This window comes from Doryrhamphus excisus, linkage group LG2 (assembly GCF_037039965.1).
Source record: "Doryrhamphus excisus strain RoL-2023G ecotype Guam linkage group LG2, RoL_Dexc_Guam_v1.1, whole genome shotgun sequence".
NCBI classification, from domain to species: Eukaryota; Metazoa; Chordata; class Actinopteri; order Syngnathiformes; family Syngnathidae; genus Doryrhamphus; species Doryrhamphus excisus.
Genome location: NC_136358.1, coordinates 13,438,466 through 13,459,748, shown reverse-complemented (window position 1 = coordinate 13,459,748; position 21,283 = coordinate 13,438,466). Strand labels below are relative to the sequence as shown.

The following is a 21,283-nucleotide window of genomic DNA, read 5'->3' as shown; positions in this document are numbered from 1 at the left end:
TCTGAGGCAGATCATGATACAACTGGGCTGCATGGGAGTTTTTAAACATAATAACAAACTCAAACACACCTCCAAGTGACTTGCTGCGATAGTGAAAGGCTATTGCTTTTCAGACCAAATGTATCAATATGATTGCCATGTCTTAAACTTACTTTGAAGCCCCCGCTCTTGCTAAAAGCTAAAGAAACAGATGAAGTCTCATTTGGAGGGCTGTTCATGAGAGGATGCATTTGAGAAACGCTGGAATGATGGGGATCCCACTGATCACAGTATGTGTTGATGAACAGTTTGTCCCAAGAGAAAGACACTGGTCCACTGAACCGAAGCAGCACCACACAGCGGAAAAGGACCCCAAAACTCTCCCACAGCGGAAATAAAGTGAGTGTTTGTGTTATTGTAAAAAGATTAGGCAAAGGTTTGGAAAACAACATTCCCCCGAAGTACCCGACTGCACAGCATCAAGTGTATGTGTGTGTGTGTGTGTTGGGAAAAAAACAAGAATGAGTGAAGGGTGGCGTTCACATGCAACAGGCTTCAATGGGGGCAAAGACACACTACAGTGGCAGCTTTTAAATGTCTGCGTGTGAGAGAATGTGTGGGTCTCCCAAGAACAAGCTGCACTCGTTACTCCGTGTGCATACATTAGCATTAATTAAGAGAGATAATCCTTTTCCATTCCTGCAGGAGAGCCTTGTCCCACTTGTTGGATCAACATTTTTGTTCCAGTGTTTGTTACAATATGCTCTTTGCTCTTGTGTTTCTGGAATATCGGTATAGACATATACTGTATATAAACTTAACAAAATAAGAACACCACGTGTGCATATATGGAAAAGCCAATGCAAGATCAAAATCACACATCACATATTAATGAAATTAGCTGTTGTGTTTAATGATGTTTAAACCTATGAATCAAATATTGCAAGTTAGCATTTAGAATACAGTCTATGCATGTTGATGACTGGATGATACTGGAATTCCAACTTCCGCTACACAGGACATTCCGATATGATCCAATGGTAATACAAATCAATCTTTCTATTATTGCCAGTCTTCAGGGTTTGTGTGTATGTGTGTGTTGTTGCCATGGCGGTGGGTGACAGTGATATTGACTTCCAGTGGTGGCAACTGGAGGTCACTGTCATGGCCAGTGCATGCCTGACAGATACTGGTCGATGTTTATCCCTCTGTGCGTGTGTGTGTGTGTGAGATGCCATCAGCGGCCAATGTGCGCCATGTGCGATGTGTGTGTGTGTCTTGCAGACTGTCTGGCATGTGCAAACCATGATGTAATCTATCACCACCATATTAGTTAGAAGGCGTTTAAGAGTAAGCTTTTTTGTTCATAGTCTCTCTGTTCTTGTTAGTTAAAGACTGCATTGCCAAAAAAAAAAGTCCCTTTAGGGACAATCACGCTCCATTTAATAATCAATTTGTTCCTCCTCTTGAAGAGTCATGATACCTTTAAGAAAAAAAGGAAACAAGAGGGTGTCATTTAAAATCTGTGTCAGGATACGTCAACATACTTTAATGGCAGTTGTCTGCATGCATCAGTGTGTGTGTGTGTGTGTGTGTGTATGTGTTCCAGGTCTGTCTGGGATTTGACATTTATCTTCCTGGAACATTAAAGGTTCTGCCGCAGATCTTAAAGTCACATGACTCACCTCTCATGCTAAGGTTTGTACAAAATAAGACAATACAGTGTCCATGTGATGGATATGTGAATGTAATGAATCATGAACATAATAATACAATAGCCTTCGCATCATACCATCATGCAGATATTAAGCTGCCTTGGAAAAAAAGAAGTGAGCATATCAATCTTACTCATTGTCACCATGATCTTACATTATTTACAATGGAGATTAATTTCATCACCAGATTTCGATATGCCACCACCCGATTTGTCACTGTCAGATAAAACCATGCGTGCCACTTGATAACAAAACAGGAAGAGCTCAAGATGTGTAAATCATATTCATCCTTCAATAAAATCTGACTTAATCCATTGAATGAAAGTGTTGGCATGACAGTTTCAATCAGTGGTTGAGATAGAGTAGAACGAGACACGACCGTTGGATGCTTCATGGATAATAATAAGATTCGGCATGTTGAACCCATTAAGTGCACATCTTGTGTAATTGTTTGAATGGACCTCTAGACAAGCTTAGGGAAAGATATTGCGTAGAATTTGACCAAACCCGACTGGACTGTGATATTTGGAAGGAAAGAAACTGGTCATAGGTGCCCCCGTCCTTTTATACATTTGACAAACTAATGTGCTGCAAATTGAAAATGACTTGCACAGTTTTTTGCACTCTGGCACTCCATGTTTGAACACACACGCTGATTAAAAAAAAAAAAATTATTACTCACCGACAAGGATGTGTTGGATGGTCTGAAAGCATCTCTATTCTCTGGAGGCCAAAACCTGCGAACACCAACTAATAACTGCAGTCCACATGAGGCCATAAAGCAAAGATATATGATATTTGTGATGAAAACAACAAGACAGACAAAAGAATTGAACCTCACACATAACACTAGGTATGCACATTTCGCCATTGACCAGTTTGTATGGTGGCGGGCCACTTTTAAACATGAACTAAAGCAGTGATTCCCAACCACTGTGATGCCATAAGAGATCATCGGGTGTTCTTATTTATTATAAATAACCTGTCACTATTCATCCATCTGTATAAGCAACATAGTTACAGGCGGAACAATGAAATGCTCTATCACTAGATGGCAGAAGGCATACAATTAACCTGTTGTCCCCTTGCTACACTGCAGTTAGTGTATGTAGTATTCTAAAGTGGTCACTAGGTGACAGTAATTGTTTAGTGAGATTGAACAACATGCTTTTATTGCAGGTTTAAATGATCTAGCAATAGGCACAATAATAAAAACTAGAAAATTCCCACCGAAATTTTGATGGGTTGCCACCTGTGCTGTGAACCTCGGGCCCGTTGTCTGCCGTGACGCGCCGCCGAGCAATGCCGTGCATACGTTAGACGAGGAATTGAGCGACAAAGCTGACATGCTATAATGCCAACATATTAACAGTCGGCACGGTAGCAGCTAAAAGAAAGTACCGAGTCTCAAAAGAGAAGAGGCAGACCCATAGCGTATCTACATCATGCCATGTGTGTATTTGCTTTTAGAGAGCAGCAAATTAGCTAAAATGCTAACATGCTTAGAGCTAGCTTGGTAGCATCTAGCAAGTAGGTACCAGCTCCCAAAAGTGTTCAGGCGGTCCCATAGTGTCCCGACATCATGCTGTGACTCGGGCAGCTGGTCAGGATGCCTCCCGGACGCCTCTCTGGGAAGGCGTTAAGGGTATGTCCCACCAGGGATGGCACCGGGGAAGACCTGGGATATGTTGGCTTAGGAACGCTTGATCTGGACAAAGTGGCCAGGGAGAGGGAAGTCTGGGCTTCCCTGTTGGGACTGCTGCCCCGGCAATAGAAGATGGTTGGATGATTGTTGGATTTATAATTCATTATTATTATAATTTAGTCCCTTAGTTATAGGATTTGTACTTTGTGGTAAGGGGATTCACGTTATATTTCAGATGTTTTTTGTATTTATTTGTAATTTAAACCATGTAAATTGGGTGATTAAAGGCAATGGAAAATTCAATTCCATTCAATTTATTTTGTAAGAAAACAGCATGTAACTTGACTCTTGCTTGGTTCAGTGAAGGTTTGGAAACACTGAACTAAATTGAACGCAAATCCAGTGTCATCACAGGGGAAGAACGCTAATTTTGTGGAAACATTTAAATGCTTTCACTGGCCAAATACCAACCCTTTGGATAACCTACCTCTTTTTTGAAAGGGAAGCAGAATATGTTTGGAAAGAGATTCAGCGAGTCAAATAAAAGCATTTTCCAGCAACTGCTAAGGCTGTCAAATCAAACACCGTGAAGAAAAGCAACCTAAAGCCTTGCTCCACGCACATTCCGACCATTATGAAGGCAAGGTGCACCTCAGCTGGAGGATAGAAAAAAAACAGCCATTTTCTGTGGTCATAGGTCACAGCAAATTATGTGCATTTATATGAACATGAAAGCCTGGCCAGACATGCACAATTACTCGGTTCATCACCGGTGTACCTTGTTCTAGAACAGATAATCGCTAGTGAAAACCAGAGTGGCTCATTGAGACATTTAACAGTCAGAATGAGGAGGTGATCTCCATATTGATCCCTTCTTCTCAACAAGCACATTCGACATACTTTGAGGTTCTAATGATGTGCACATTCTACCTGCAGGTAAAGCCACTGGTTTAGACTAGCGAGTATCCTTGGAGTCCTTTCCTGGGGTAAATGGGATTACCTGGGTTTTCTTTGTAGCATCTAAGGCACTTTTCAAAAGGCAATTGGTAAAATGATTTGTCCGACACCACAATGACTCTCCATTATGTAACTGCAGCATGGAGGCGGGATGGAGCGTTCTGTATTAAGTAGGTCATGAGATTACGGCGAATAAAATCTGTCTTGTGGCCTCTTCTGTTTCCTTCCACTTTTGCCCAATGCAGTGGATGGCTATGACGCTTTTTGTCGAATATAATGCATATTTGTGCATTTTATCTGCATATATATAATAGTGGTGCTCTGAACATTTTCCCATGCAGCGATTTTGTGTATGGTGCTCTCATGCAGCAGATTTTTAGGTCTCTCTGTCGTCACAAAGATTATAGCTGAGTATTTTCACACTGGCAACATCTTACACATGCACTGGAAACTGCACTTGAACCTTTACAGACACTTCAGTGACAATGAACAAACTTGAAGTGGGATCACTAAATATGTGACTTCAATAGTGAATTAGGTTTGTCTGTACACATACAAATCAGGCAACAAACACTTACTTTCTTAAAAGGACTGTGAGCACCATGTCTCTGCTGAGGTTTGCCTCTTTTCTATTCCCCCTCGGTCCACACGAGCACACAAACGGAGATGGATTGCTGCTGGGCACCATGGCAACCTCTGGGGCTTTTCTTCATTACTGTGGTTGAGAGAGAAGAGGGAAAGAAAAAGGAAGGAGAGAGTTAATCAACACCGTGCATTAATTATGCCTTTACTCATTGCAAAGCTGTATACTCTCTCACACATGCCATTGTGCATCCAAATAGCTGAGTGACAAAAACAGGTTTACATGGGAAAATACTTCATAACAGCTACATTAGGGGAAGGGTATTCTTTGCAGTATTACAGGTATGAGTACAAATAAGGTATTGGGGATTGGTTGAAGGTTTCCAGTAGTCCCACCAACAACCCTCATAAATACTGTGCATTTATGATACGTGTACATATCAATCAAACATAATGCAAATTGCATTTAAAAGCTGGTCTGTCTAGCCACGCCTCTGTCAATGTATCTACAGTATATATCGATCTGACAGACCCCGTCACCTGTTACTTTTTCTGACAGTTTCAGTTTCATGTGTCAATATACAACATTTGACTGCTATTCTACCCATTCTGTAGTATACTGGCATTACAAATATCCTATTCATCATTTGACACAAAGAATTATATACAATGTGCTACTGTATAAAGCCTTGTTGAACTGCCTAATGTAGGCCCTACTTATTAGCAAACATCGCCATCTTCTGTTACCTTTGAGCAGTAGCGAAGACAACGACAACGAATTTCAGCAACGACAACAATTTCTACCTGCTTTAAATAATATTAAGATAACACATTCATTTACATTTTATTTAGATATTTTCACTCTTATTTGAATATACCTTAACATACCTTAGCGTTCCTTCACTCGTGTACTGGCGTTTGACGTCATCAACGTGCGACCAGGAAAAACTGCCCTTCGCCTAGCTAATGCTGTCACCTCGAAAGTAAACATAACATCACCTATGCTGTAAAGTATATGGATCGACAATCTTAACACAGAAGCCATTGGTGGAAATATATCATCCAAGCTTTATTAACACAGTGAGTGTGAAAAAGCTAACACGCTAATACACGCTGTTACTAAGTAGCTATCGCCATTGTTGATCGTTAGTGATAAGGATCACTATTTTGTATAAGACGCTAATGCTTTACTGAGCAAAACCTGCATGTTATTAGAGTTGCTTTTTATAATCAACGAAAACCTTACCTTTTTAGATTCAAGTCAGAGTGAAGTGCTGATGGCAGCTCCAAACTCCGCAGAGAGAAAAGCCTGCTGGGATGCCAGGGACTTACTGTGGAAGTGTATGGATGACAACAATGATAAAGCAACAGCCTGCCAGAACTTCCAAAGAGAATTTGAGGCTAACTGCCCAGCGCAGTGGGTAAACTATCCACTCAGACTACTACTAGGGATATAACTGAAATATGATCACAGCTAGAACTTATTTACTTATTTTCCTCACTTTGCAGGTCAAGTATTTTATTAAAAGGAGAGACTTCCTGAAATACAAGGAGAGGATGCAAACAGAGGGGTTCACTCCTGCTGAAGGACCTCGACAGCCTTCCTAACAATAGCAATCCTGACATGTCTTCTTTGGTTTTTATTGCCGATTTAAATGGAGCAAAACAGTACTGGCATGACAGGAATATTGGGACAAAGGCAGACATTTATAATATACATAATAATATACATACATAATATATTTACAGGAGAGAGGGACTGAATGAAGGATAAGTTAAGGTCAAAGTCAATGTTGGAATTGACCACCAGTAAAATAATGAAGATGTTGCATAGTAACATCTCCAAAAAACAAAAAATGATGGAAAATGTGACGGTCTAGAAGCATCACAAAGGATGCCAACCACAAGACAAAGAAGGCTTTTATTTTCTCATGTTTGTGGCCTTAAGCATTTGGTTCCATTTATATATTTTTGAGCAGTGGGATGTATTTATCTGTACAGAGCTGAAGATGACATTTGGATCGGGAATGGGTTGTTTGAACATCTCATGTTGCCCAACTGGTCTGAAGTATCAAATACAACAATAATGGAAAAGATCTGCATTTATATTTCATTGGAAAAAAGTGTACTATCACTGTGCACTTAAGGAAATGTGATCATGCAATCCTTTTGAAATAAATGTAAATAACAGACATTGGCTTCAGGGATTTTATTCTTGTACACATTATTTGGTCTTCCTAACTGTCATGTCGGCATGAATGACATCAGGTAAACACTTCAGTTCTTTATGTTGCAAGCCTGTATGTACTTACAAAAAGGTAGGCATGAATAAATTACAAAAAAAATAATAAATGCTTAGTATTTTGATTATACCTATGCTACGGTAAAAGTGATAAAAGCTCCACATTTCATTGACATATTGTGTAAAAATACAAAACACCTTGTACATTTATGTATAATACATTGAAAGTGTTCTTTTACCAGCAGATTTGATAATCATAACATACAAATATGTGTGCTCACCCTTTGTACCTTTCCAATATAGCTCCCTGTTCACATCACCAAGGCAACAAGTCAGCTTATTATTCAACTGTAGCCCATTTCATAAACTCATTTTTTTCAAAATTGATGCCATTCATTGCATCGGTCACCGTGGTTACATCAAAAGTCCTTCATTGTCTTCATGAAAGCACAAATTTCCAATATCATAGTGTTTTCTGGAGCTGTCATATGAAGGCACTATTGCCAATCATGGCTAGTATGTTTACAGTGTGATAACTTTGGTAAAGACAGCTGGCATCTTGAATTGTTGCAGCTTGCAGTGTACACTAGATACGTTATATCATTACATTATAGTACACATCAGAAATACTGTAGTGGAAGCCTCTCATTGTGCATTTATTGCTTGTAAATAAAGCAGCCGCCTCTTTTAACAGTCCATCCAAAACATTCCTACACTTGCTGTTCTAACAGCAAGGTCACATTCATTTAAAGTGCAGCAACAGTCTACACCTTTTGAAACATTTACTGAAAAAAGCACTATGGTAATGATTTTCGGTGTGGTATATCACACGGCAAGTAAAGATCTCTGTCCAATTATGACAGATAAAATAAAATACAGCGTGACAAACAGCTTTCATTGTCAGTACTGAATTGGCTCCACAAAAGTATCATTCTTAACGGTTCCTCCTTCCCTCCAGTCATCATCTTCAATACAGTTCACATTTTTCGCTCCAAGGGGGGGGGCTATAAGCTGCTGGTAACGTTGCTGGCCACTGCCCAGGCTGGGAACTCTGTCAAATTAAAGAGCGGAACCCCCCATGTGGTGATGGCCAACATCACGACCGCCACGCCAATCAGGTTCACCCCAAAACCTGCTTTCACCTAGAGAATATAAAGAAGAGGACCATCAATTCACAAATGGAGAATGAACCGAGGTCTTTAAAGTGTCATAGCATTCCCAATAGATCCTAATAAATACGAGTAGTTTATGTTCTGGGTTTTTTCCAAATGTTAGGAGATGAAAAATGGATTACATAAGACGCAAGCTGATGCTGCAGGTGCAAGAGAGCGTGTGTTTCAAGGAATGTGTGTGGGTGTGTGTCGTACCATGTCGCTGATCTGCAGGTGTCCATAGCTGAAGACGATGGCGTTGGGGGGGTTCCCGACTGGAAGCATGACCCCGAATGACACGCACATAGTGGAGGGGATTAAAGTGTGGAGGGGGTTGATGTGCAAAGTCTCTGACTGTGAAAGAGAAAGACGTACAGTAAAGGGGATGATGATCACATCCATCCATACATGTTCTGCTTCTTGGCCTGTTTGCGGAACGTTTCATCCCAATGCACACATGAAAAGTGAATATGATTCTATACTGATACAGTAAATATGAAATGGAACAATACATATGCAGCTTGATTTTCACCTCCATCACCACTCTGCTGCAGGTTCATTTCATTCCTCAGACTCCTAAATCACATTGTCACATCACAAGGTAGACCTTCCAATTCGAGCCGTTATTCAATTAACAAGTCTTCTAACGTCACCGCTTATATGGTAGCTTTTTATCAAATTTGATCAACTATCAACTTTACCTACCTTTGTATACGCTTTTTCTTTCCACTTTCTCATGCACTCCAAATCATTATTAAAGTTAAAGTGAGTCAACAAAAAAATAAAAAATAAAGTGAGTCGACCTCTTCCTATTAACGCCTTGTCGTATTTTAAATCACAATATATAATATATATATATAATTTATAATCACAATAAAGAAGGGGACATACCAGTGCAGAGAGGATGGGTAGGAAGACGGTGAGGGTTGCCGGGTTGGAGGCAAACTCTGTGACCGCTGACACCAGCAGGCAAGCCAGCAGGGTGACAGCCCAGGGTGGGAGTCCACTCATCGGCTCCAGCTGTCTGCCGATCCACACTGACAAGCCTGACACCTGTGCAAAAAATACATTTAACCATACGCTTAAAAATGAAACAGTAGTACAAACATATTATTGACTATTAAATGTTCTACCTTGCAGCCAGCAGCCAGTGCATACCCTCCACCCACCAGGATGACAATCTCCCACGGCATCAGTCTCTGGAAGTCCTTCCAGGTGATCATGGGAGCGAGTGGATCCGACACTGAAACTATTTTGTTTTTTTTTATTTTACGGCACTGTAGTTTATAATATAACATAGCCTTAAAGAAATAAGGTAATACAATAAGACGGCATGATTTCTACCTGGGTCTCTGCAGCTTGATGAGGATGAGGAGAATGGTCGCTTTGCAGGAATGAGGAAGAGCAGGAAGCCCAGGAGGACAGACACAGTGGCATCAGTCCGATAACCCTTTCTAAAGCAGGGAGTGGACAATATAGTAATGGTTATGGTTTAATTTCATTTGAACTTGCATCAGATTACAATTGAGTGCATCACATAATCAGTTCCCAGTTCCACGTGTCCAAAAGGTGTAGGAAGAAGCAAAGCTTATTAAATCCTACCCCTCCATCTGGTACTTTTACAATCAGTAACTGTTACATTTGTTCACTTCCTGCTTTCATAACATAGTTGAAGTTTTGTTTTGTTTTTTAAAAGATTTTTTTTTTTGTCACGTACCGAAGTACGAGGTGATATGACCATACAATGACATAATGGGTACCATAGTAAGTGTCAATATAGTGATATATGTATAGCACATCATGACTGGTTCAAGACTTTTCATCCTTGTATTTAGCAAACATCAACTGCTTGTATTGTTTCTTGAATTTGCTTTCTTGAATTGAGTCTTACTCAATCCATTCCATAGTTTGATTCCACTAGTAGAATTTCATAAAAATATATTTATTGATAAACCTTAATTTACTGGTATGCTTTGTAGTTTTTTTTGTGTTGATGTACTTCCAAGCAGTAATGACTGTTAGTGGGAACAACACCGCATGCTGTGTAGTGTGACGCAACATTGTGTGTACTTGCTTCTCAAAGAGAGACGTCCAGCCGGGAACAAAACCAGGCTCTCTTGTGAACCACAGCAGAGTCATCAGGATGAAAAAAACACCGGTGACCACCTCTGGGTAACTACAAAACACACACACAAAATTGCATAATACCGTGCCCTCATGTAATGTCTTATAGTAAAGTTATCGCTGAAATAAATCAATTAACATCGCTATTAATTTACAATTGGGGTCTTTTTTTATGAACTGCATAATACTATGACAGCAGCTGTATTTGAAATGTCAACAAAATGTTCCAATGAGTAGTCAAATAACAGTCACCTCCTATTAGTGCTGCTTCCAATTAACACCCATTGTGTTTGCAGTTAAGGTAAATAAAGGTCCTGGCTGTTTTACCGTTAATAGATACAGTCGATAATATACCTGATGGGTCCCAGTTTTTCATACTCCTCATGGATTCTCTTCTCTGACATCATCTCTCTCTTAGATTTGCGTTTCTTACTCAGCGAGCATGTTTCCCTGAAGCTGGACGCACAGGGGTGACATCATCAGTATGCATACATATATACATACCTTTACCCCCACACACACATACACACTCACTTGCAGCCCAGGAAAAGGAAGTGAAGCCACAGCCAGGTCAGGACCAGCATGATGATGGCGATGGGGAAACTGAAGATGAACCACGTGCCAAAGTTGATCACCTTGGCATCCGGATAACGCCTGAAGACATTTTGGAGTGTGTGATGCTCAGACAGCGTATTACTGCCCACTCGCACACACAAAATTACAGAAAGCTGACCTTTGTCCGAGCTAGCTGTAATATGAAGGATTAGTGTTGAGAGGAAATAAGCTCTGGGAGGACTGGGAAGTCTGATTAGCAAGATCCCAGACCCTGTGTGCCCCCACCCCAAAGGATGGGTTATACCCCCAGAGTTTAGTCGTTGAACTCCGGTATACGTACGTGTTAAACTGTTCAGCAAAGATTAGATTGGTGGAGGTGCCTGTGATGGTGATGAGGCCGCCGATGGTCGCGGCGTACGTGATGCTGAGTGTCAGACATTTACAGATCATGTGATCTCTCTTGGTGGGGTACTGGGAATCTCGCCTGGCCTTTACACGTTTCATATTTGGGATTTCAATGGCAACCTAGCAAGGTGAATATGCAAGAATCAAATAAGTGAGCTTCATGAGAAGAGTCAATGTTTGTTACTGTGATTAAAGGGCAGTTTTGAACCTGCGGCAAGTGTCCATTCGTGTGTCTGATGCACTCTTTGTTGGCATTTGCTTTCAGAGACACTCCATTGGCCTCCCCACTCTCTACCTGAATAGAGTCACTCATTATTATCTTTTGTTTGTAAATTGATGAAAAAAATGATAATCGTCTTACCTCACTAACTGTAGACAGTTCCTGTTTACTGCAATCATTGCTGGAGGCAAGGAGGAAATCACAGCAATTACAACAAAAAAAAAGACTCAAACTGGGAGGAATAATATTGTTAATGTCTATTGAACTAAACAAATGTGTCTTTTCAGAGACAACTGTATGGTAGTCATAGTTGCATCAAAGTGAGATATGAAATTGTCTTAAAATGAGTAGAAAACAAATGTAATGGTATTTTAGACAGCAAACTAAATGGCCCTATTGGGTACTAAGTACGCCATTTATGTTTTTTTTTGTAGTATTTGTTCCATGAAATCATATTACATCAGTCAACAGTCTATTATATTCATTTAGTGGTGTGTTTCTTGCCATATGAATGTTATCTGCCCAGGGCCTTTCTCTGGCCACCCTAGTGGCCACCCCTACGGTTGGGGGACAATTTTGCTAAACGTGGCTTAGTGTTAGAAATATTAGTTCAGCCTAACCGCCATTTCCGCTTCGACGCATTTCACTGCAGCACACAACATTCCGTGGGAGAACAGAAGAGTGGTGCCTATTTTGTTTTGTTGAGCTGTCAGTTAAACTGTGTCTTGTATGAACTGCAAGCGGCAGATACGTTTTCCAGGATTATTTGGTCGGTTCCGGTTAATGTTTGATGTGATTCAGCACATAAATCTGTTGCCACTGGTAAGTAATATCACCCAAATTCAAATTTTAACCCTGGACAACCAGTGGCACACAATACATAAACTGTCTAAACTAAGGAGTGACACTCCAGTGTCATTGGCAACACATTGGCCGGTACTTCCTCCTGAGCCTCGCCGGCCAGGGTAAGATGGTTCCACTGCCCTGGTTCTACCCGCTGACTCACTGGCTATCATTCATCAGCTCACAGGAGGAGCAATCACATTAAGTGACCTTTCTTTTGGCTTGTTTTTATTACGTGGATGAATGTACTGTGGAGTGAGCGAGCGTGCCATGGTATGGAGTTGATGGATTAGTATGTACATATAAAAGGAGCACAATCTCAATTCTAAGCAGCCCGACTTTATACCACACAACAATGATGGTATGCTGCAACGCAAGGAGAAGTAACCATACCTGGCATTACGGTACAGCAGCTCTAGTTGGTTCTTCTCCAGGTTTTCTTCTTTGTCTGAAACAGGTGGAAATGAGAAAACACCATCAGAACAATATCATTAGATCCAAAACAAGAGCTATATCAAATGGTGTATTGACACTGCATGCTGTTGTCATGCACTAGACGTAAACAGTACCTGACAAGGTGTAAATAAATCCTATGGGCGAGTGGTCATTTCGTGCTAATGTGCACCATTTAAGGTCACAAATTGCATGCCAAGTGTGTAATTTATGCATAAACAGAACGCAAACGGTGTGTAATGTGTAAGCATAATAAACTGTCAATACAGTATGTCAAATTGCAGGACCACGCAGCAGCAAAATGCATGCAAGTGTAAACACCACTGATGTTGTAATACCAGAAAGGATTAGCCAGCATTAATACCACTGATGAGTTCACTGACAAAAGTAGGGCAATGAGTTTTAGTGCGACTAACATTTGAAAGCGCATGCAGAGGTAGATAAAGCTGCTGGATGCTGACCACTCATGACACTTTGTCATCTTGTGGAGTTCATAAAAACGAGAGAGATGTTAATGCCATTGGTTTCATTGGTCCGTGACCCCTTGATTAAAGGACTTAGCAGCTAATTGAACACAGGCATTAATTGGAGTATTTAAGGAAGGTACCGTTTTCATTGAAGACAAGAAATAATGCTTATTGTGGTTTGAAGTGGTGCACAGCATTATACTGAGATGTGTTTCTAATATTTTGGTGAGTGAGTGAGTGAGTGAGTGTTTGCATATGTAAGCATCGTTACCGCTGTCATCCTCGGTGGCCTCTGCCGTCTCGAGGTTGTCTGCCATGCCGGTGCATATGAGTTGCTGCAGTACAGCCTCCGCTATAGGCATCACCATAGCTGTGGTGGATGTGTTGCTGAGCCACATGGACAGAAACACCGTGCAACACATGAAGCCCAGCACCAACCTGCACAGGACGAGTGTAATGATCATCTAATTGCATCTTTTCATTCAATTGTAATTGATGCTGAGGGGGAGAGGAATAAAAGTGACAAAAAGTGAGCAAAATACGGACAGAACACAACAAATATGGTTCAAACTACACATTAACTTTCTTCCATGTGCTGCCAAGAAATTCATCTTCAGTTTTAGGTGATGTCAACGTTTTTGCATGTGTGAACACTCACATGCCAGGCTTGGCCCCTGCGATCATCACCATGCGCAGGGCGATGCGTTTGTGCAGGTTCCACTTCTCGATGGATGCAGCCAGACAGATGACTCCCATCAGCAGCAAAGTGGTGTCTTTACAGTACTCTGCTGCCACCTGAACACACACGCAAGAAAATGTGCACTGTAGCAATGAAAATGTGGAATTTTTTTTGCTCTAACAGGAAGTGATGGTTGAATAGGAGCTTTTCCTGTCGTCACCCTCTTCCCTACTTCACCCTCCTCTGTTTATGGATCAACACTCATTACTTCGTTCTTTGTAATCTGCTATACTTCACACTCGCAGGGTCACAGCCTCACAAAGTTGTATAAGCCAATGTCTCGTCACCTCTCGCCTACTTTGGCCCGCATTGCATACAAGACTCACATTGGCTTATTCCATTACCTACCACAAATGGTTGGAAATTGTCACTGTGAACTTGCTTTTTCTTTTTTTTTTGAATTTGCTTTTTCAGTAACAATTTCATATAGTAGTGGTACACAGGAACACAATTTATTTTAATGTAAATATCTATATCTATGTCTCACTCTTTATATATATATACTATATATTTTTTATTTTTTTTAATTTTTTTTTTATTAGCGATTAGGGATATCAGGGCTGCATGGTGATCTGGTGGTTAGCGCGCAGACCTCATAGCTAGGAGACCAGGGTTCAATCCCACCCTCGGCCATCTCTCTTTGGAGTTTGCATGTTCTCCCTGTGCATGCGTGGGTTTTCTCCGGGTACTCCGGTTTCCTCCCACATTCCAAAACATGCTAGGTTAATTGGTGACTCCAAATTGTCCATAGGTATGAATGTGAGTGTGAATGGTTGTTTGTCTATATGTGCCCTGTGATTGGCTGGCGACCAGTCCAGGGTGTACCCCGCCTCTCGCCTGACAGTTGGGATAGGCTCCAGCACTCCCCGCGACCCTCGTGAAAATGAATGAATGAATAGGGATATCAGCATAAAAATGCAATATTGGTTGATTTTGCTATATATATCAGTATTTCTTCCCAGTCATGAAAAAAACGATATTTGTTTAAATGCTGTATATAACACATATGTGTTCATTGCGCCACAGGATATATGTCATTCATGTACATATATTGGTATCGAAAATTGAGAGTTGGACAATATCGGCATATCGTTTTTGGCAAAAAAGCCAATATTGGACATCCCTGAATTCTTGTTCGATCTTTTTCTCTTTGACTCAAAACAATAATCCATTATTTATGGTTATTTGGTTCCATAACCGACAGTGATGAGTGAATTTCTGAGAAGTAGGATTCCATCTTCATAACTATAATATTTTGACAGCTAGAGCAGAAAAAACTGTTTAAATATGCATATGTTTTTAACATTATTAGAGCACCCCATACATGAAATAACACCCCGATAGTCACCTTCTCAATTGTATTACCTAATATAGACCACTTACCTATTTACCTAATATATAATATAGACCACTGTAGAATATCACATATCTTCACAACGTCTTTGAATGCATCATCTGAAAGTTTGTTTAGCCATTTTAAGGCTTGCTTTATACAATATTTGCTTAAATATGCAGATGTTACGTGTAAAGCAAGCATAAAAATATTTTTGAGGTGGTTCTAAACTACAACCCATCCATCTTCTATCACTCTTCTATCACCAGGGTGGTGGGGGTATGAAGGATGTAATATTATAAAGGTTCCACCACAGGATGCACCGTCATTCCCGTTCATGATGTCACGTGTGTTGCGGGGCAAAATTGCAGACTCTGAAGTGTCGGGAATCATTTGGAACCTGGACACATGTCGCCTGGAAGCATTATAGCAGACAGGAAATGTTGCATAAAGCTCTCTGCTTGCATATTTATGGAACGCCATCACAAGAGGCTTACAGCACGGTTAAGAAGCAGCTTTGTCAGTGTCAATGCGATTTGGTCACATGAGGCCCACAACTCACTTTTTATATAATGCCACCGTAAGAAAGTTAAGAGAAAAAGAAGGAGGGGATTATTTTGTTATTTTATAGGCTTTACAAGACTGGAGTAAGTTTACCAAAATGAAGCGGTGGAGTGAAGCAGTAATGGAATTGTACGTATTTTCATGAATTTAGAGTATATTAATAGTATATGGAGGTGCACCTATTTAGGGTTAAACCACAGAGAGGGCTTGGATATAAAGACTCATTACAGCCATGTTGTTTCTGTGCATTGCGATTTAAGCCCCCACGATTTGCATAACTGAAGTTACAGTAAGAGAACAATTGTTGTGTTTGTTGTTTGTGTGTTGTGTGTTTGTCCACGGTCACATGACATCAAACCTATGTCTCACTGGATTTACTTGAAATGAAACTAGCCAATAAGTTGGGAATATTCTGTTTTGAGGTATTCTACCCTGGTAAAGTGACTATAGGGGTGTTATTTCATATCTCTAGAGCTGTAATAATGGTTAGCAAAATATGCTCCATCTTGATTAATATTGAATTATCCAATTAGCCAATATCCAATTAAGTAAGATAACGGCAGGATGACTGCATATATGGTATATATTGCAAAATCTCAATAAACGTCACCCTTTTCAGTTTTGCGAGAAAAACTGCGCGTACCTCACTTGACTTGAGAACACCAAAGAGCGGGTAGAGGAAGGCGGGGACAAGGGCGGCAGCACCCAAGGGAACAGCTTCAGACACCCAGTAGACCGCTGTCACGATCAGCACGTATGCACAACTGGCTTCCTGCAAGCAAAAAAAAAAAAACACACACAAGGAAATGAACGCTTGAAGTGATTGTGATATCATGAAATGGTAGTGGTTCTAAGACGATGCCTGGGGTACTCCTTTCTAGTTAAGAGCATGTATGAGTGAACTGAACTGCTCATCCCAGACTGTAACAGGCCAAGGGTTATCACACTTTAACTATGAACTGTGTCTTCCTTTTTAGAATCATTTTCTATCGATGTAACGTTGCAAGAGGCCAAGTATTAGACACAGCTATTGGATTAGTCTGCGATAAAACGTACAAGGGTTCATAGCCAATTTTAAAAAATCCAGAATGTGAGGCTTAAACTACTTGACACACATAACACAAACATACTATAATAATAGAGACATACTGTAATGCTATTTTACAAACACATTCTACATTTTTAATGACTGTATCATTAAAATAAATGTTAGAAATGAACTAAAATAACACAAATGTAATGAGAAATAATCATAAAAATATAATTACACTCATGAAAATGATGCACCAATACTACATACAAAGCAAATAACCACAAGAAAGCTTCCATTTTGCCTTCAGTTACTTATTAACAGCTGGGTCCTTCACTGTCGCTGCTGACTCAGCATGCCTGCCTCAAACTGCAAGTCACAGGAAACATGCTGGAGCCGACTGACTCAAGCAAAAAGGATAAAGAGGTGCTGGAGGAGGATACACGGGCAGATAGAATAAGTCAATACAGGAGGGGAGATACCAAAAAATAAAAGATGGCCTTTTTCAGCACTCACTGATTATTGATTATTGATTATTGGCTGCTGCTTATCAGAGGAGGATTGCTACACAAAGACGTTGAAACCTTCATCGCTGATGTCTTTGTTCTAGTTTTGCAAGTTAGAGCTAAAGTGCAATGTAAGCAAAACTGTTATTATTTTTACACTTTTACTTAAGTCATTTTTATTTTTATTATATTTAAACTTATTTAGGTCAGTATTATCTTTATTATATTTACATTTAAGACATTATTATTTTTATTATATTTGCACTTTTATTTCAGTATTATTTTTTAAATGTTGACATTTGTATTTTTATTATATTTACCCCTTTATTTAATTCATGATTTTTGTGTATTTTTATTATTTTTTTGCAGTTTTATGTAAGTCATTTTTATTTTATTTACACTTATTTAAGCCATTATTATTTTTATTACATTTAAACTTTTACTCGAGTAATTTTTTTTCAAGATTTTTACATTATTTAAATTATATTTACACTTTTATTTAATTTGTTATTTTTCTTTATTTTTATAACTTTTTTAGGTAAGTCATTATTAGTTTTATTAGTTACACATTTAGTACACATTTTTTAACTTACTTTTTACACTTTTGTCCTTTTTACTCTATTTTAAAGAAAAAACTATGTTTGTTCATTGAAAATAAGCAAATGTTTATTTTTAAATCGCTTATATTTAACATTAACACAGATAATTACATGGGCAAATTGCATTTTAGAGGAATCGAATAGGGCATTTGGTCAAGGAAATGAGGAAGAATGTGATAACTACATGCATACAAATAATGCATGAATTTCAATTGAATATCAAAAATGCATCAAATCAGTGCACACAAATAAACAACAAAACAAAGCAACAAAAAATCAGACTAAAGAAAAAAAAACAAATAAGAGGATAATAATGATTGAGTCTGGGCTCTTAATGCCACAGTTTTAGTTCAAACATGCCTTATAACGTCTTTAAAGCAGTTTATTTTTGGCTTGATTGATTGTCTCATCAGCTCCTGGTTATCAGCTGAGGAAATGGAGATGAGTGGCGTTCAACAAAGCAACAGCCAAATGTTGCTGAAAGACAAACTGTGTCACAATGTGGAAGGAACCTGTGTTCCTTGAACCAATCAATGAAAGGTTCAATGACATTTTACTCAGGCTGTCAATTCTTTACAAATTTGAATGAGATTAATCACAGTTTTTAATTTAATTAATCACCATGAGCAAATATGTCTGAAATATGCCAGTTTGTACTGTATTTAATGAACACAGGCATTATAAAGCAGTTTTTGTGGTGTTCAGATTGTGCAGGAATGCATAAATGTGTTTAGATTTTTTTTCCACAGTACCCCAAGTTTGAGAACCCCTGTATTCGGTCTTCCTGTAAAATGAAAAACTGGTCATTAATGACCCCGCATGACTGTAACTTGTACTGGTTGTTCTGTTATGTTACACACACACACACACACATGCACAGTGTCACATTCCTCAAACAGTCTGCGGTCCCCGGTGTCGTAAGGAGGGGGTGCCACGGGGAGCCGACCCAGCGTGGTGGTACGTCGATTATATAACTTCATTACTTGGATTATTTCTTTTTTGTGTGTTGATGTTTTGGCACTTTGGATCTTGCTTTGGGCCTCGTCCCGCTGCGCCAAGCCGTGCCAAACATGCACTGCCGCTGACATAACAGCAAGGACAGCAGTGATTGGCCCGTGTTTTGCTTGAAAATAAACTTTGAGTGTGACACAAAACACTTATTGAAGTAGTTGGTATGTGCAACATTTCTTTCACATATAAAAATCCAATGTACTAGTACAATGTACTACAACAACATTTGAAGCTTTGATGCCCTCTACTAAACGCAGTCTAGGATTAGTCCTGAACGCTCCTATCTGCAGCAATTTACTGAAACTAAGTTTAGTTTTTTTGCAGGATATACAGGCGTTTCACATTGGGATGGAATATGTTACATCCTAAACATCGCCCAAAAAACAATGTAGCAGTTTAGCTCAGGAAAAACCAGCAGACAGTGAAGCAGAGCACTTCTATCTGCGGCAATTTACAGAAAACATGGTTAGTTTTCTTGCACAATTCATAGAATATAGTTTCATTTAGGCATGGAATATGTTACGTCTAAATATTAGGGGAGTCATTCCGAGCCATGCAAAATCTACTCTTCTGTACCTGGTTGACTGAATATTGGGGATGTCCGATGTTGGCTTTTTTTGCTGGAAAACCGATATTGTCCAACTGACAATTTTCCAATACCGATATCAGCTGATAACGATATACGTGTAACATGACCTACTGTATCTCCTGTGGTGGAATGAATATGTATGTGTTGTATACCGCTTTTTAAAAATATCGTTTTTCATGGTCAGGTAAAAAATCTGTTACCGATATCACATTTTGATACTGATATCGGGCTGAAAATTATCAGTACCGACAATTATCAGACATCCCTACTAATAATTAGGCTCCAAGATAACTTTTTGTGCTTTTTCCGTGTACAAAATGTGACATACATGTAAAAGTCAACTATGGATTGTACATGTTGCCGTGTACCGGACCTTAGTATCGCTTTTTAACCACACTGCTCCATCGACTATGTTTTCATTGGTCTTTGGTTTGAGTTCAATTATGAGACACAAGGCATTTGTCCTACGATCCTATAGCTTGTGTAGCAAATATACTGCACAGTACATGACAAGTACATGACAAAGTACAAGACATTTTTATTGTATTGGATATTTATGCTTCCTGCTGTTCTCTACTGATCCCCATGACATCAATGTCGTGACATCTCCTCGCCAAACACACACACTGCTTGCTGATCAGGATGAGCATTCATCACAACAAAAGAGCCTTGTGATTGATTCACTCACACACACACACACACACACACACCAAAATCCCACCAGAAGCTATCAAAGCAAAATAGGACTGTCAACAACACCAAGTGGATGTTTGCTGCTGTGGGTATTACTCTTATTTACTTTCATTATGAGGTATTACTTTTGCTGTAATGCTTATTGTTGTTGTGATATGTTATGGATCACTACACTCGGACGTATTTTAACACGAACAAAAAAAAGGAAGTATAGAAAGTATATTTCTTTGACTTACACTGGTGGGGTGTATGAGTGGAAGCGGCAGCAAGGAGAGTGGGATGAAAACCACAACAATCAGGTTCCTCGCCCTCCACAGCTTCCTGAAGAGATCCATCCTGGCTGCAGCCTCCAGCCTCATGGATGACCCGGGGACCTCGTGGGTGCCGCTGGGCGCAACTCAACACAGGCGGTGAATATCCCCACACAGTTGAGGTGGAGGACGTGTCCGGTCAGCCACGCACAGAGCAGGACCGGACCAGAAGAGCGGACGGTGAGTGGACTTGTCCCAGTGAGGTGAGGTGTTTGGGAAGAATTTACAAAGCCAATTGGGAAATGTATCCCTCTTAGGCCAGGCACTACTCCACACACTAAGAGGGTTCTACTCCTTCCTCTGTTTGGCTGCTGTCTGCCAAGTCAGGTGAGGCTGAAAGCCCTTTTATCGGCCTGCTGCTTCGATATGCTAATTAAACACCGCTTGCACCAACATCTGCTTGTGTCTCAGCCAATCACATTTCAGCTATGTTTATATAAGGCCGTGGGTGTGTGCATTGGGGTGGGTGATACTTTAAGGGCTTATCCCCTGACCTTCTACACAATATAACACGTTATACATTTTAACAAAATCAACAATGCAAAAAAACAGACAAAAACAGATGGATCT

At 39.8% G+C, this 21,283-nt stretch overlaps 3 protein-coding genes and 1 long non-coding RNA gene across 7 annotated transcripts in view; 2 read left to right on the top strand and 2 right to left on the bottom strand.

The window, feature by feature from the left end:
• Window positions 1-867: 867 nt before the first annotated feature.
• Window positions 868-5,929, bottom strand: LOC144902011 (uncharacterized). Of its 2 annotated transcripts, none has more exons than XR_013630238.1 (4): window positions 5,767-5,929; window positions 4,875-5,011; window positions 2,377-2,451; window positions 868-1,462 (listed from the first exon to the last, which is right to left on the bottom strand). It is a non-coding gene; the product is annotated as an uncharacterized LOC144902011 (long non-coding RNA). The 2 variants fall into 2 exon arrangements; XR_013630237.1 differs by having other exon boundaries at window positions 2,377-2,431; window positions 5,767-5,867.
• On the top strand, window positions 5,795-7,102 carry coa6 (cytochrome c oxidase assembly factor 6). The gene is made up of 3 exons (XM_058078715.2): window positions 5,795-5,958; window positions 6,133-6,299; window positions 6,388-7,102. The coding sequence occupies exons 2-3, from the start codon at window positions 6,156-6,158 to the stop codon at window positions 6,484-6,486; spliced, it is 243 nt and encodes an 80-aa protein (XP_057934698.2). The 5' UTR covers window positions 5,795-5,958; window positions 6,133-6,155; the 3' UTR covers window positions 6,487-7,102.
• slc13a4 (solute carrier family 13 member 4) lies at window positions 7,073-21,012 on the bottom strand. Its single transcript, XM_058078717.2, has 16 exons — window positions 20,639-21,012; window positions 16,618-16,746; window positions 13,997-14,133; window positions 13,610-13,776; window positions 12,812-12,866; window positions 11,717-11,756; window positions 11,564-11,650; window positions 11,291-11,475; window positions 10,930-11,049; window positions 10,750-10,851; window positions 10,342-10,447; window positions 9,616-9,721; window positions 9,405-9,520; window positions 9,163-9,324; window positions 8,488-8,625; window positions 7,073-8,262 (listed from the first exon to the last, which is right to left on the bottom strand). Exons 1-16 carry the CDS (start codon window positions 20,759-20,761, stop codon window positions 8,125-8,127), a joined length of 1,911 nt encoding a protein of 636 aa, XP_057934700.2. The 5' UTR covers window positions 20,762-21,012; the 3' UTR covers window positions 7,073-8,124.
• The window catches only part of LOC131132776 (uncharacterized), a 27,325-nt gene continuing 26,461 nt past the window's right edge, over window positions 20,420-21,283 (top strand). The window contains exons 1-2 of one of the 3 annotated variants that reach the window (XM_058078710.2): window positions 20,420-20,487; window positions 20,720-20,893. In XM_058078710.2, the coding sequence (XP_057934693.2) occupies window positions 20,764-20,893 (130 nt within the window). In that variant the 5' untranslated portion in view covers window positions 20,420-20,487; window positions 20,720-20,763. Of the gene's footprint in view, window positions 20,488-20,719; window positions 20,917-21,283 lie in introns of those variants that run through there. The other 2 variants (XM_078798301.1, XM_078798305.1) reach the window with 2 other exon arrangements.